The sequence below is a fragment of the Vigna radiata genome, chromosome 7, assembly GCF_000741045.1.
Source record: "Vigna radiata var. radiata cultivar VC1973A chromosome 7, Vradiata_ver6, whole genome shotgun sequence".
In the NCBI taxonomy this organism is placed as follows: Eukaryota; Viridiplantae; Streptophyta; class Magnoliopsida; order Fabales; family Fabaceae; genus Vigna; species Vigna radiata.
Window position 1 is genome coordinate 33,368,551 of NC_028357.1, and position 15,369 is coordinate 33,383,919.

General features: G+C 32.9%; 1 protein-coding gene across 1 annotated transcript; it reads right to left on the reverse strand.

Annotated features, from left to right (window-relative positions):
* Positions 1–462: 462 nt before the first annotated feature.
* Positions 463–2,736, reverse strand: LOC106767438 (gamma-glutamyl peptidase 5). The gene is made up of 4 exons (XM_014652331.2): positions 2,289–2,736; positions 1,162–1,317; positions 887–1,054; positions 463–776 (listed from the first exon to the last, which is right to left on the reverse strand). The coding sequence occupies exons 1-4, from the start codon at positions 2,595–2,597 to the stop codon at positions 675–677; spliced, it is 735 nt and encodes a 244-aa protein (XP_014507817.1). The 5' UTR covers positions 2,598–2,736; the 3' UTR covers positions 463–674.
* Positions 2,737–15,369: the final 12,633 nt, after the last annotated feature.

Sequence of the window (15,369 nt, forward strand, 5' to 3'; positions counted from 1 at the left end):
AATTTTTTTAACAATGTATATATCTATTTTAAATATTATTTTTTTAAATATAAATTCAAATAGATCAATAAAGTAATGACACGTGTCCTATCATTAAAAAAATTATTGTCAAAATATCATCTTACTTTAAAAGAAGCGTGATTGAGACGGGAAAAAGCTTTTCTTAATGGCCGGTAAGGTGTTTGCAAGGTAGAAAACAATAAACGTGAAAGCTGCGTCTTTTAGAGTGCACCTAAAAGCCAGTGTACGCAAATTAAAGTTATTTAACGAACGAAAATGGATCTTTTTAAAAGAAGCTTGCTCATCAAAAGCTTTCGGCCAAAAACCAAAACCCCCACATTCCATGCCACTACGAGAACAACTTGACTTGCGTTTAAAGCATTTTTCCATATGCTCACGCAAACTATAAATTCAACGTGAGATTTCAAACATATATTTTTAGAAAATTAAACTGAAAAGAAGGGAGATATTAAGCATGTGATTTTATTACTATGATTTAACACTTTAGTGATAGTTGAGCTAAATACATTGTGCACCCACGGACACTAATGGCTGCAACCCATCAAAGCCAACTAAAATACAACGCATTGTCTAATATGTAGGGACCCTCTTCCATATAATGCCAGTATTTCTTGACTCTGCTAATGAAACCTCTGCTTTCAGTTCCACCTATGTCACAATCGACCCTTCAAAAAGTTCACACACATTCTCTTCCAAGCCTCCTTATCTGGCTCCCACAGTGCAGCCCTTTCCCTTGCTTGAATACCAACAGCATCCTATAATCCAAAAAATCACCTCTTGCTTAATGATTTGAATGAAAGCTTGTAATCCTGTTTATTAGTTCATACACAAAATTTATCTAACTTAAAAGGGAAAATTAACATACCATGATGCAGTCTCCTTGAATGAGACGGTCGATCAGGTGCAAAAGAATGTCTTTTGAATACTCAGGGTGCCCTTGGATTCCCATTATGTGATCTCCATATTTGAACATTTCAATTCCTGTCTTTTCCGACCAAGCAATCACCTCTGCCTTCGCAGGTAGCTCTTGGATCTAAACAAAAATCATGTTTTAGTTGTTAATTATATATCATGGTTCTGAAAAACAAGAAAAAATATTGAGGCAGCAGTGATGATTATCTGCTACTAAAACGTACACACCTCATCCCTGTGGCATTCGATGATGGAAAGCCTCGGTGGAAGGTCAAGGGATGTCAACGAGAATGACCACGACGGTGACAATGTTATGGTTCTGATACCAATGTCCCAACCGGTGGGAGAACGAGTCACCTTCCCTCCCAGTGCACGCCCAAGAATCTGATCAAATTAAACAAACAACTCTCTCATTTCAGTCCTATGTTATCACACTGCCAAATGCCAACGTTATGCCTTTGATCATACCACACATAAAACAAATTGTCACATTTTTATACAGAGTATTTAATTATTTCTTATGTGATGCATGTGATGATCGGGGAATTGTGGTCCACAGCCTAGTGAGACACTTTTCAAGATTTTGATGTCGCGTAAGGTGGTAAAACATTCTTCAAGAGAACTAGATAATATTTATTTGTAGTTACATGACAACGTTGATAAGAATGAAAATAAATAGAACCGACAAACAACTGTGATCTTTATTTTTTATTCAACTTACTATTATTATTTATTATGTTATTATTATCATCATCATCTCTTTCTCATTTGGGTCAAGTAAAGATCCACTTTTTATCAACTGGGTCAGTGTTAATCTACAAATCTCACAGATATATCGCCGGGTCAGGACATGAAACGCAAGACAAAAGTGTAGTCCAGATCAGATCTTTAGACACTGTTCAAGGCATCAAGTACACCCTATAAAAAAGACGTAGGAAGAAAATCAAAATGTGAAGAAAATGATCAAACAGACGAAGCTACTGTAGCCGATTTCAAAGGACGATTTCTTATGGAAAAATTGCATGCGTATTAAACGAATCTTTGAATCTGTGGCGTAAGTATATATCAAAGGATAAATGCCAAAGGTGAGGGAGACAGAGAACTGTGCAAAACCACATTCTTAAATTCCTGTCTTTTAATGTTCCCATTAATTTTTGAAAGTGGACCACTTAGACAAGGGCAATGTACGTACAGCTCAAAAAATCAAGATAAGATTTTTTCAAAATATCTAGGAATTGCTTCCGATCAGTGATCACACATTCATCCAATTCATGATTCATGCACCGATCTTTGAAAAGAAAAAGCAGAAAAAAATTGTTATATTTGGGTGTCAGATTGGATGAAAAATAATGTACCTGATGGCCGAAACAAATGCCGAGGAGCTTTTTGTTCATGGAGTGGAGTTTGTTAAGCAAGTCGAGAAGGTCATGAACCCATGTGTCGTTTCCATGTGCGTCGCTACAGCTGCCGGTGATGACAAAGCCGTCGTAGAGAAACAACTCGTCATCCTCCGGAAACTCCCCACGCGCCACCTTGTACACGTCCCAGGTCTCTCCTTCCTCCTCCAGCATTTTCACGAACACCCCAGAATACCCTCCGTAGACTTTCTTCACGTACTCCGAATCCTCTGCACACATCAACACCGCAAATCTCTTCTTCTCCATTCTCCGAACCTGCCAAAGATTCTTTCCGGATCTTTCTCTCTCTAAAACGCTAGAGAGAGAAAATGCGGGTGAGGGAGAGTGGCTCACAGGCAGAGGATTCTGGTGTGGCAGTAGTGAGTTTCAGGGAACGACAACTAGGGGGATTTTATAAAGGCCAGGGAGGATACCACAGTGGTCACGTTTTGTTTTGTGTTATTACGAGGTTGTCCTTACTCTAATTTTCTAAATGACATATATTAACAACTTTTTTATAATAAATTACGTTTTATTATTTTATTGGATGTAAAAAATTATCAAAAAAATTATTAAGAAAATATTTTCCTTTTCTAAACAATCACCCTTTAGTTTTGTCGAGAAAAAAGTGTTTTTTTTTTTTTTTTGGTTCATCTTCTTTGCAAAATTAAGTTGGATTTGCTGAATTAGGGGAAAAAGAATTTTGCTTGCATGATTAACTGAAAACGTGAATGTGCCCGGAATGTTGGGTATGTGGTAAAATCTGAAATGTATCTGTTCACAAAAGTGATATAAATTAATGTAATGGCATCATATTCCATGATGTTAATATTTCATAGTATGAAAAGTTGTTATATTAACGAGATACCCATCCATTTCGACTTCCTTTCAGTAGTTTAAATCGTCTTTAGTTTGCGAAATAATATTTTTATTATTGAACTGAATCAAATTAACCTATCTTGAGTGGTGAATAATAAAAAAGTTAAAAGGAATCAATGTAAGTGGATGCATAACGAAGATTCACAGAATGAGTCTTGTATAAAAACATTTATAAGAAATTATATAGTGTAACATATGATAGACCGACCCTTGCAGAATAATATTTGAGGAAAGTCGTTTTGAATAAGTTTTTGCAAATTGATGGATTTGTTTTTGGTATCATACTTAAAAATCTTTTATCAATTCAAATATGTATCTATATATAAACTTATGTCTGTCTCTTATTTTATTCGATGTAAAATTTTATTTGTATTGCAACAATATGTTAAGTCAAATAAGTCCAGATCAAATATTTGAGTTAACTTAACTCAACTTTAAAAATAAAATTAATTTTGTTTTAAAATAAAAATTAAATTACTTTATCCAAACAAAGAAATTAAAATTTAAAATATTCTAATTATTATGCATAAACAAACTATTTAAGAAATAAAAAAAATAATTATAAATAATTTAAATGCTATATATTTGAATTTCTTAAAATTGAAATCCATCGTCCAAGTTGAAAGATCCTTTCAAATGCCTAACTTTCGAACCAATAAAGAAAAGTGTGATGTAACACGAGAGTTTTGATCAAAATATCTACCAAGTTCTACTCTAACTATAAGACGTATGAATTGTTTTACTTTACTAAACATTACAAACAAAATATAATCCATTACCTCTTTTGGTTTCAAATATTTACCTTTTTTGAAGTTTTGTGAAATAATACTTTATTAGTAAATTTGGTGAAACCTATTATATAGAGAAACAAATTTTTACTCACCATAAATATGATCATAAATAACAAAATTAATTTAAATAAAGGTTTAAACCCTTTAATTGTCTTTATTTATGTGGGGTTTTCCATTTTGATCATCTTCTATTAAAGTTTCCCAATTGAGTCTTTATAAATGTTAATTTGAAGCAATTGAACCCCTGCCATTAAATTTAGTTAACGAGAATTAAGTTTTTGTCCAGCTAATAGGATGACGTGTTAAGTTAGTTACACGTGGTATATTTGGAGGTGAAACGTGGCATTGTGGTTGAAGTTGCGCCTGAGCAAGCGTCCATTCGAGACACACACATAGTTCAACCCTTCAATTCAAGCTTCTGCCCTCGAATCCAGCCTCTATCACTCAATCACTGGTTTGCTACTCTTTCTCTCTCCCTGTTCCGTGCCTCCTTCACCCACCCCCATTTCTCTTCTCTATAGATTCAATTCATATCACCTAACTCTAACGGACTATCCAACTAAGAAAAAGAGAGCTTACAAAAGACAATTTCACTTATGCTTCGGATCACACGTACCAATTTCATCGCTTACAAATCCACTCGTTGATTCACGATCTGAAAAATGTGCTTGCGTAAGTTTTCCTGTCATTTTATGAATTGTAAATTTTATACTCATCATAACTATAGTCTTAAAATGTTTGTTTAGTTTCTGCATCCCATGGTGTAGGCTTGAAGATCTTCATTTTAATGGCGAGCAAAACATAGTTGAAATCAATAATTTCAATGTTAACCAATCATCCTCTAATCCAGCATTGTTGCAACCAAACCCCGTGAGTATAATTGTTGAGAAACATGTTCAACATCTAAGGTTGCACTACACATGTTACATTGTCTTTGCTTTTTGGTGAACCAATATATTTGGAGTTGTATGCAGGTGCAAGTGATGCCAGGAATGAAACATACTCAAGTGGATTGCTTGCGCCATCCCAGAGACCTGCATTTTTTCCTGTTCAGAATCATATCAGTGATTCCCATGCTGCATGGAACTCTAGGTGCTCTTTGCATTTTTCTAAATGTTTCTTCATTTATACCATTTCTCTGGCGTTTCTTTCAGGAATTATCTGTGTTAGTGGTGATGGAATAATCAATGAGGTAAATCTTTCATGTTTTTTGTGATGAATCATAAGCTATCTAGGACTAATTGAAAAAAATAATGGATATCTTTTTGTGTAAATTCCAGTGCCGTCATCCGCTTCTGAAATCTCTTCCACCAAAGTAGTATCTAAAATCTCGCCCTCTTCCACATCCTCCACCTCCTTACCCATCTTCTCCAATTTTCCTAATTTCTAACAATCCAACAAAGATTCGAAAACCATAGAAAGCAGAGACAAACAACAAACAAACCACCACGAATCGCATGATCTAAATGGCAGAAAAGTTTTACAGCGAAGTGATTAATTAAGGTTTATATTTGGGTCCTTCGAAATCTCTTGAGATTTAGGGCGCGACAACCGTGCTAAAATTAAATCTGAAGTTTTACTGTGTCGGATCTGTTTTGTGAGATCGGAATCGCAAAGAGTTATCTTCGGATCCGACGAACGATGAAAGAATTAAGTTTTTGGAAAGAGCGATGGGAGAGAAAGAACAATAATGATAATAATGAAATTACATATTATTCAATTTTAAGAAGTTGCGAAAATGCTACGTTTCACTTCTAATTATACGTTTAAGTAACTAGACACATCATCCTACCACCTGTGTAGAAAATTAACTTCGTTAACGAAATTTAACAGTAAGGGCTCAATTACTTCAAATTAGCCGTTAAGAACTCAATTGAGAAACCATAAAAGAAAGGGATCAAAATGGAAAACCCCAACAAAAATAAGAACAACTAAAGGATTTAAATCTTTAAATAAACAATAACTTCTTTTTTTAATATGATTTATTCTAGAATTATACTCTTTGGGTGTGTTGTGCATGCTATCAAAAAGTAGAATTTATGTAACATTGGCAAACAAAATATTTAGGCAACACTGACAAAAAAAAAATAATATATTTGCCTATGTATCAAAGTCTTAGGATTAAATTATATTAAAGTTTTAGACAAAAATAAATTTTAATTATATTAAAGTTTAGATACTAAAAATATATTTAATTGTTTTAAATAATTATATTTATCACAAAATAAATTAAAAATATTATACTTAATAGTTCATTTCAAATGTTTAATAATAATAAAAAAATCACACTTCTTAATATTATAAATTTTATTTCATATTTATTGAATTCATTTTTTACTTCAACTTGAAATTGTTAGATTATGACTTTAATAAGACGAATCTATAAGGTAAAATTTAACAAACTAATTGTATTAAAATATACTTATTTATATTATCATTAATGAGTATATAACAAAGGTTATTTTCCCTTGAGTGGCAAGTAAGAATAAATGTTACTTTTTACTCTGTTAATTCTTGCAAAAGTGTTTTCATATACTTTGGTTATATATTTTGTATGTTTTGATTGATTGATTTTCGTTTTTCTTGTAGTATTTATGTGTTTACGTAAGCTCAAACTCCATCTCGTAATTGAGAACCAACTGCTTGGTTCATGAAGTCAAGGAACAACAAAGGTCAGTTTTCTATTATTTACCATAAATGTATTTGTTTTTGAAGTCGTGGTTATGGTTTTGTTTTTGTTTTATATTCATTTGGTGTTTCATAAGTTAGATTTATTTTTTGATGAGATTTTTTGCATTTTTATTGTTTATAAATTTTTTAAAAGTAGTATGGATCGAAACTGGATGAATTGTATTAGTCAAGAGTATGGGAAAAGAGTTTTTGAGTTCTTACAATATGTTCAAGAACACACAAATCCAGTGAACAAGACATATTTTTGTCCTTGTGCTCATTGTCGTAATCAAATATTAGAAGACTTGGACAATATCTGTGATCATCTAATCATCTATGAAATAATTAGGAGTTATACAGTTTGGACTTGACATGGAGAAGGAATACACCACCAAACAACATTAAGAGGAACAAATTGTGTGGACGAATGGATGAGTGATCATTTAGAGGACATGGTACGTGATGTTAGAGAAGAAAATTTTAGAAGACTTCATTTATACAATTCTCTTAAGAATGATTCAGAGCAAGAGTTGTATCCAGGATGCACCAAATTTACACAGTTGTCAGTAACTTTGAAATTGTTTTTTTTAAAGCAAGGAATGGATGGACTAATAAAAGTTTCACAGAATAGTTGGAATTACTAAAGGATATGCTTCCAAAAAATAACGCGTTACATATTCGTAATTATGAGGCGAAAAAAATTCTGTGTCCAATGAGTTTGGAATACCAAAAGAAACATGCATGTCCCAATGATGGTGTATTGTATAAAGATGAGTATACTTCACTGTAGTTGTGTGCAACATGTGGTTTATCACAATTTAAAAAGAAAGTTGATGGAAATAATAATGATGAAGACAATAATGGTCCACCAGCTAAAGTGATGTGGTACTTGCCTATAGTACCTAGGTTGAAACGATTGTTTTCCACTAAAGAAGATGTGAAGAATCTTAAATGACACATTGATGGAAGAAAGTGTGATAATCTTCTTTGACACACAACTAGTTCCCCACAATGGAAGAAGATTGATGAAACATTTCCAGATTTTGGTGCAGAGAGCCAAGAAACTTAAGACTTGCATTTGCTACCGATGGTATGAATCCTTATGACAACCTAAAGTAGCAAACATAATTCATGGCCAATTTTGTTGATGATTTACAATCTATCTCTTACGTTGCTCATGAAGAGAAAATATATGATATTGTTTGTGATGATATCAGGTTCCATAAGAGAATCAAGAATAAATATTTTTGTAGTTTTATTTGCTTAGCGTATATATTTGATGCGCTCAGTGAATAAAGACAGATTTTTAAAAAAAATTAAAAATGTCTTTTTATTTGCTTATCGCATAGATCCGATGCGTTTAGCGAATATACACATGTGCTTAAAAAAAACTGGTCTATTCGCTTAGTGCACAGCTCCGGTGCGCTTAGCGAATAAAACACAAAAAAAAAACATACGCTCAGCGAGGAGTTCACTTAGCGAATTTCTCACTACAACTTTGACTCTCTTAGTCACCTTATTCGCTCAGCGAGCAGTTCGCTTAGCGAATTGTTCGTGCAATTTCTTTCACAATATTCACAAACATATTCGCTAAGCACACCGCAGATATGCGCTGAGCGAATAAATAACACAATACAATACTAACGAACACAGAACTTCAACAAACACATTAGTCAAATTTTTATAGAAACTAAGTTTTGAGAATTGAAAATTGAAAAACCTAAAGTTAAAAATAAAAGTAACATATAGAGAAGTAAAATAGAAAAATGGAAAAGAAAAACAAAGAGACAAGGGGAAAAAGACCAGAAATTACAAAACGTGAGCACACCAACCAAACAACAGTTCCAATATGTAGAATGATTGAAATGGATTTCCTAAATAACTCATTCAGATCCCTCTTGTTGCAAGATCACTTAGTACTCCCCTAAGGTGATGAATACTATTTCCCCTATTCTTTGATGTAAAAACACTCATATCCCTCTTGTTGTGCCTATCGAAGCTTGACACACCTCGCCCAATCTCTTGGCCTGAGAATGTATCAAAACTTGCATTAAGAACCAGAACAATGGGGGCAAACTCACAATCTTATCCCTGGTGATTTGTAAAATCTGGGTTGATTTAGCTAGTTCGGCTGTTGAAATCCCATCCCTAGGATCTTCCAACAACTAGATCATGCTCTAAGGCGTACCCCGACACATGCATTAAGTTTAAACTAAATCAATGGAAAGTCTTAAAAATTTAAAGCCAACTGCATACGGAACAACATTCAAAAGGAAAATTCATAACAAAGTCTAAAAGAGTCACAAATGCCCAAATTTCCTTGAGTTGGAAAACAAGTCCCCGACAATGGCGCCAAAAACTTGTTGACTACAAAACCAACGGCAAGTGCACCGGTCGTAGCATAACAAGTGATAAATATTGTTCTTTCCCAAGAGACTTGTGCAACACGTGACAATTCTTCCTTTTACAACTTGATTAGATATCAAAATACACAAAACAACACAAGAAACTCTTTTTGGTATTTTATCAAACAGTTGGTGTACCAGAAATTTATATTTAAAAGAAACTTCGTTAGAATTGATTTTCATGAATCATATGAATCTAAAACTCTGTTCAATATTTCATTATTTCATTCAAACATTCACATCAAGGCATACTAGTCCTAATCCCTTAGCAACTAGTTCTAAATTAATATATCAAACTACTAATCCCTTAGTCAATTTAACATACAATTTGCATTAAGTTTGATGCTAAGAATGACCAAGTTATTGAGTCTATCCTTAGATCCCAGATCACTTAGGTGCTCTATCTATGTTCATGTTCAAAATTACTTTCCAATAATTATAGACATTCAAATAACATTATATTTCCATACAATGATAGTAAATTCAAGAAAGAGCATATGAACGAACAACGATATATTGAACAAGAAAATTACATCATAATGAGTTCATTACATCCAATTCCAACGAAAGAAAAACTACTCCTAGTCATCTAAGCGTACACGTTTGAAGCAATCCCTTGCAAAAATGGTGTCATGATGCCTTAAAGTAATCTTCTGAAGTTCCTGAGATGTTTCGTTTCTTTCCTTTATCTGGAACTTCTGTCAGGAGTTCGATCTTTCTGTCTATTTCCCACTTTAAAAGCCAAAGAAATTAACTAGTTTGCTAAGCGCACAGATCCCATGCACTAAGCGAATATTCAACTGTAATTCTTTAAGTGGCCTTTATTCGCTCAACGAATTGTTCTGATGTGCTGAGCGAATAAAACTCTTTTTAGTTGAGCGATTTAATTCTGGCTTAGTGAGAAACATCTGATAGCACTCCACTGATGTATAAGTTCCTGTACAATTGCCTAAACAACTTTCCTACTTCCTATTACAACTTTTCAATGAGGAAAACACATTATTTCATGAATAAATACAAATTCGAGCTAATTAATAAGTCTAAAAACATGTATTTTTTCATACTTATCAATAACTTGAAAATGACATTGATGTGTATCTGAAACTGCTAATTGGTGATTTGAAAATGTTATGGGAAGAGGGCGTCGAGGTCTTCGATTCATATTTAGAAGAAAACTTTCATTTTAGTGCAATGTTGTTTTGCACCATAAATGATTTCTCAACATATGGAAATTTGAATGGTTACAATGTTAAAGGTCATTTTACATATCCCATTTGTGAAGAAAATACTAGTTATCTTCAATTGAAGCATGGGAAAAAACTATGTATACAAGACATCGAAGATTCCTTCCTCGAAATCACCCTTATTGTAGATTGAAAAATATGTTTAATAGAATTCCTGAAGATGATGTTGTGTTCAAACCTCACAATGGGGAAGAAGAATACAACCAGATGAAGAACATTGATGTTGTATTTGGAAAACATCAAAAGAAGACCATTGGGAAAAACATTTGGAAGAAACAATCAATATTCTTTAATCTTTCATATTGGTGTAAACTTAATGTGCAAACTTGCATAAACGTGATGCACATTGAAAAAAAATGTATTTGATAGTGTTGTCGAGAGTTTACCAAATGTAAAAAGAAAGACAGAAGATGGAGTAAAAACACGACAAAATTTGGCTGACATGGGTATTCATTCTGAGTTACATCCACAATCAACTGGAAAACAAACCTACCTTCCCCCGACCTATCACACTCTTTCAAAAAAAAGAAAAACAATTTTTTTTTTGTCAAATTTTAGTAGTGAGAAGGTTCCACAAGGTTACTCGTCAAATATTAGTAGTCTTGTGTCTATGGAAGATTTAAAGTTAGTTGGTTTAAAGTCTCACCATTGTCATGTTTTAATGCAACGACTTTTGCCAGTAGCTATTCGAGCCATATTACCTACTTCTGTTAGAGATATTCTCACATGTTTGAGTATATTTTTTAATGCCATTTGCAAGAAAGTTGTTGATCCTCGACTGTTAGATGATTTGAAAAATGAGACCATCATACTATTGTGCCAATTGGAAATGTATTTCCCACCTTCATATTTTGATATCATGGTTCATTTGATAGTCCATCTAGTGAGAGAAATTTGAATATGTGAGCTGATTTTCTTAAGGTGAATGTTCCTAATTAAGAAGTATATGAAGATCTTAAAGGGATATGTTAAGAATCAACTTCGACTAGAAGCTTCGATTATAAAGCGCTACATTGTAGAAGAAGCCATTGAATCTGCTCAAGTTATATGCCAAGTTGTGAATCAATAAGGCTTCCAAAGAATAAACATAAAGGTAAATGTGAAGGTAAGGGTGTTCGAGGAGTGAATATTGAAAGTGTTAGTAAAAAAGAAGTTAATCAAGCTCATTTGTACATCTTAAACAATACAAACGATGTTATTCCTTACATTTCGCAAGATTAAATAATTCTGCATAGCCACGGATGAGTGAAAAATGGTAACTTCATGAACATAACAAAACATTATTAACTTAGGTTAAGAAAAAGGTTTATGCAACTCTAAATGTTTCTGAAAGTATATTCAGACTAGCTCGTGGACCTAACACTGATGTGATCACATTTGGTGGCTACTACATAAACAATTATTATTTTTATTCAAAGCAAGAAGATGATAAAAAATAGTTCAAAATAGTGGAGTTACCCTACAAGTTGAGCTTGTACTTTTTGACGGTTCCAAGGATAAAAATCCAATTACAACATCCATGAGTAATTTATACAAGAAATTTGGGAAGTTGACTATGTCAATTTTAGAGTTCCAGTTTTGAAGTGTAAATGGGTTGATAGCAATTCCGGAGTGGTGATAGATGACCTCAAATTCACTTTGGTGGATCTTAACAGAATAAGTTATACGGATGAACCATTTATTATGGCTAGTGAAGCAAGACAAATATTTTATGTCACTGATCCAGCAAATCATAAATGGTTAGTGGTATCAGAAGGTAGAACCATGCACATAAATGATGATCACGACTCTTTAGATATACTTGAGACGTCATTCTCATCAAGAACCATTGAAAATAAGATCGATGACGTACCCAATGAAATCCATGTAATTCGAAGTGATCCAACGAAGGCATATGGGAGAAATAAATGTTTTTTTATTACTTTTACCACTTTTACAATTTATTTATTTTATCTCTTCTAATTTTATAGAAATAATTTGTTTTGTTTATCATATATAATTTACTAACACTTTGTAAACAGGTATGACGAGCTTTGGATCAAGAAGGAGTGGACATGATATATCTGTGACTCGGTTGCCTGATGTCACATCATGTCGATTTATCATGGAGAGATTGGTGGTGAAGATTGATCCTCGATCGGGTACACCTAATGCCCACATGTGAACAAGTTTAGGAACTATTTGGCCATGTTGGTCAAAATACATGTCTCAATTGTCATTCCCTTTTGGGATGATGTTTCAGAGATGGAGAAAAATCTCCTATGGCAGGATATTCAAGTATGTTTACTTAAAATGCAAACACTATTTAAGATGTTTTACTTGAATCATTAACATTTTTTTTTTTGTTTTCAATAGAAAAATTTTGATATTCCAAATACTGAGAGATTAAGGAAGAAAGTCTTATCCCACATTACAGTTTTATGGAGGGACTTTATGACCAGACTAACACATCTATACGTTTTTGGCGATAGACATAATGACACTTTTATCCAAAATGTAAAAATATGAGGTTGAGAAATTCACTAGTTTGAATGATTTTAAATTGTGGCGATTGAAGATTCATGCTATTTTGGTTCCACAAGGCCTCCTTGAAGCTTTGGAAGGTGAATCTAGGATTGATGTAAGTATGAAAAAGAAAGACAAGAAAATTTTGTTGAAGAAAGCTCACAGAGTAGTTGTTCTTAGCCTCAATGACAGGGTGTTAAGCAAGTCTCAAAGAAAAAGATAACAATAAGATTATGGACAAGGTTTGAGAGCTTGTGCATCACAAAGTCTTTAGTTAGTTTTTTATATATGAAGCAACTATTGCACTCATATAAGATAAAAAGTGAAAAGATAATTAGTGAATAATTAAATGACATTACCAAATTGATTCAAGGGTATTCCATATGCAAACATTGTTTCCTTTGCAATGTATTCAATGGTTTGTGAATGTTGTGAGCATGTTCATGTCAAATCCTAGTTGACCTCATTGGGAAGCTCTTAGGTGAATTCTTAGTTATCTAAAGGGATTATTTGGAAGAGTTTTAGGGAAAAACTAGATGATGTAACACCCAAAATTCGGGATGCTACATGTTTACAAAAAATTGAGTATTTATTAACTTTCTTATATCGTGAAAACGTATTTTTCAAAAATCTTAACTTTTAAACATGCATAGTTTATTCAAAACATAGTAGTTCCAAAAGCCTTGTCCAATTACATTATTTTAAAAGTAATTAAAATAACTAAGGAAATAAAATAACTATAATTACATTGTTTCAAAAGTCTATACCAAAAGAACGTTTTAAAGAAGCACAAATCTTTTCCCCGTCATCTCACGAATCTATCATACATCTGGAACATCTGCAATATCATCTGCTCACATATAATACATTATACGATTATTTTCGATAATATCATTCACAAACATACAAACACAAACACACATGGGGTAAGCCACCGATAAAACAATCATAGTAACAAGATATAAACGTACTAATTATATCAACAATAATCAAACACCCCATACATAGTAGTCATAACATTAGGATTCCTAATCTTCTAACATAAACAATTCAATCCTAATTAATTACTTGATCCTCGATCCTCGAACCTCAATCCTTGATCCTTGTACCCTTTGATGTCATTACTAACATCTCACACATAGACTCATGGTCTATCCACTCATTAGCACCTAAGCTAACTACTTATTAAAACCACTATAGTAACACCACTATTAACATAGCATAACTTAGAGCATCTTCAATACCATGATCATCATCATAGATACACCACCATCATGACTATCCTAGTCATGAACAACACCATGAGCATCACCATACCATGAACATCATCATGACAAGACTAAGTCACACTCTTGTGCCCTACCTCACCGACTATAGTCATTCCTACAACCCAATATATAGCTTCCCCATACATATACACTCGAGTCATCCTTCTTCTAGGTTTGAACCTATTCCCCTATCACACAAGGCAAAACATTTATCCTCCTCACCAAAGAAGATTCAACACTCGAATACCATTCTCTTTTCTACAACTATTTTCCTAAAAAAATGTCACTCTCTTTTAAACAACCAATGCTAAGAGAGCCACCCCTTTTTCAACAACCAATGTCAAAGGGGATATCCCCATTTTCAACAATCATTGCCAAAGGAAGCACCTATCTGCAGATAAAACCAGGATATGCCTCATGCTCATTAACCACACACACTATTGTGCATTCCGTCTTCCACTCAAACCACAAGTCAATCCTGACCTTAAACACAACTACTAATCTCAATTTATGATTACCGTCACATTCCACAACTCATCAAGCTTGGTCCACATTTATTTATCATCAAAATGAATTGTTTCCAGTAAAAATACTCTATGATAATCAATTATCATAAATGATAATCGATTATTACTGAAAAATACACATGTACATAAAATCCATTGTGATAATCGATCATCACTTAAGATAATCGATTATCTTAGTGGTTCTACTGGAAGCCATCACTCACTACTCCTCTCACTTTTATTTTACCATATATTTCACTCCATTCATGGAAGGCTGAGATTCTAAGATTATTCCAATGTAATTTCATTATGGATTCTAAGGTTAAGTTGAACTAATTTATTTCTTTTGATTATTAATTTGAGTTATTCTTCTTCTATGTCTTTCATCTCTCAATCAACAATGATTTTTCATCAAAAATTGTTTGAATATACATGCATATTAATCATATGAGTTCAAGGGTTTCTAGGTTTTGTTAAGAATCTACTTTGATTAAATTTAGAAACTTTCATATGATTAAACAAGTTTTTGCTATCAATTAAGAATGTACTTTGATTGGTGGTAAATTTCAACTATAATTAATTGATAATTTAGTTTGATTAATTAGCTTTTAATTTGGTTAAGAGATTTAAGAATAGACATGATTAAACACAATAGAATTTGATTGAGAATGTACTTTGGTTGAATTCATTGTAAATAATCTAGAAAGGTTTTGCATTTGATTGAAAATCTACTTTAGTTAACTACATGATCACCCGCAAATTAATTAAGAA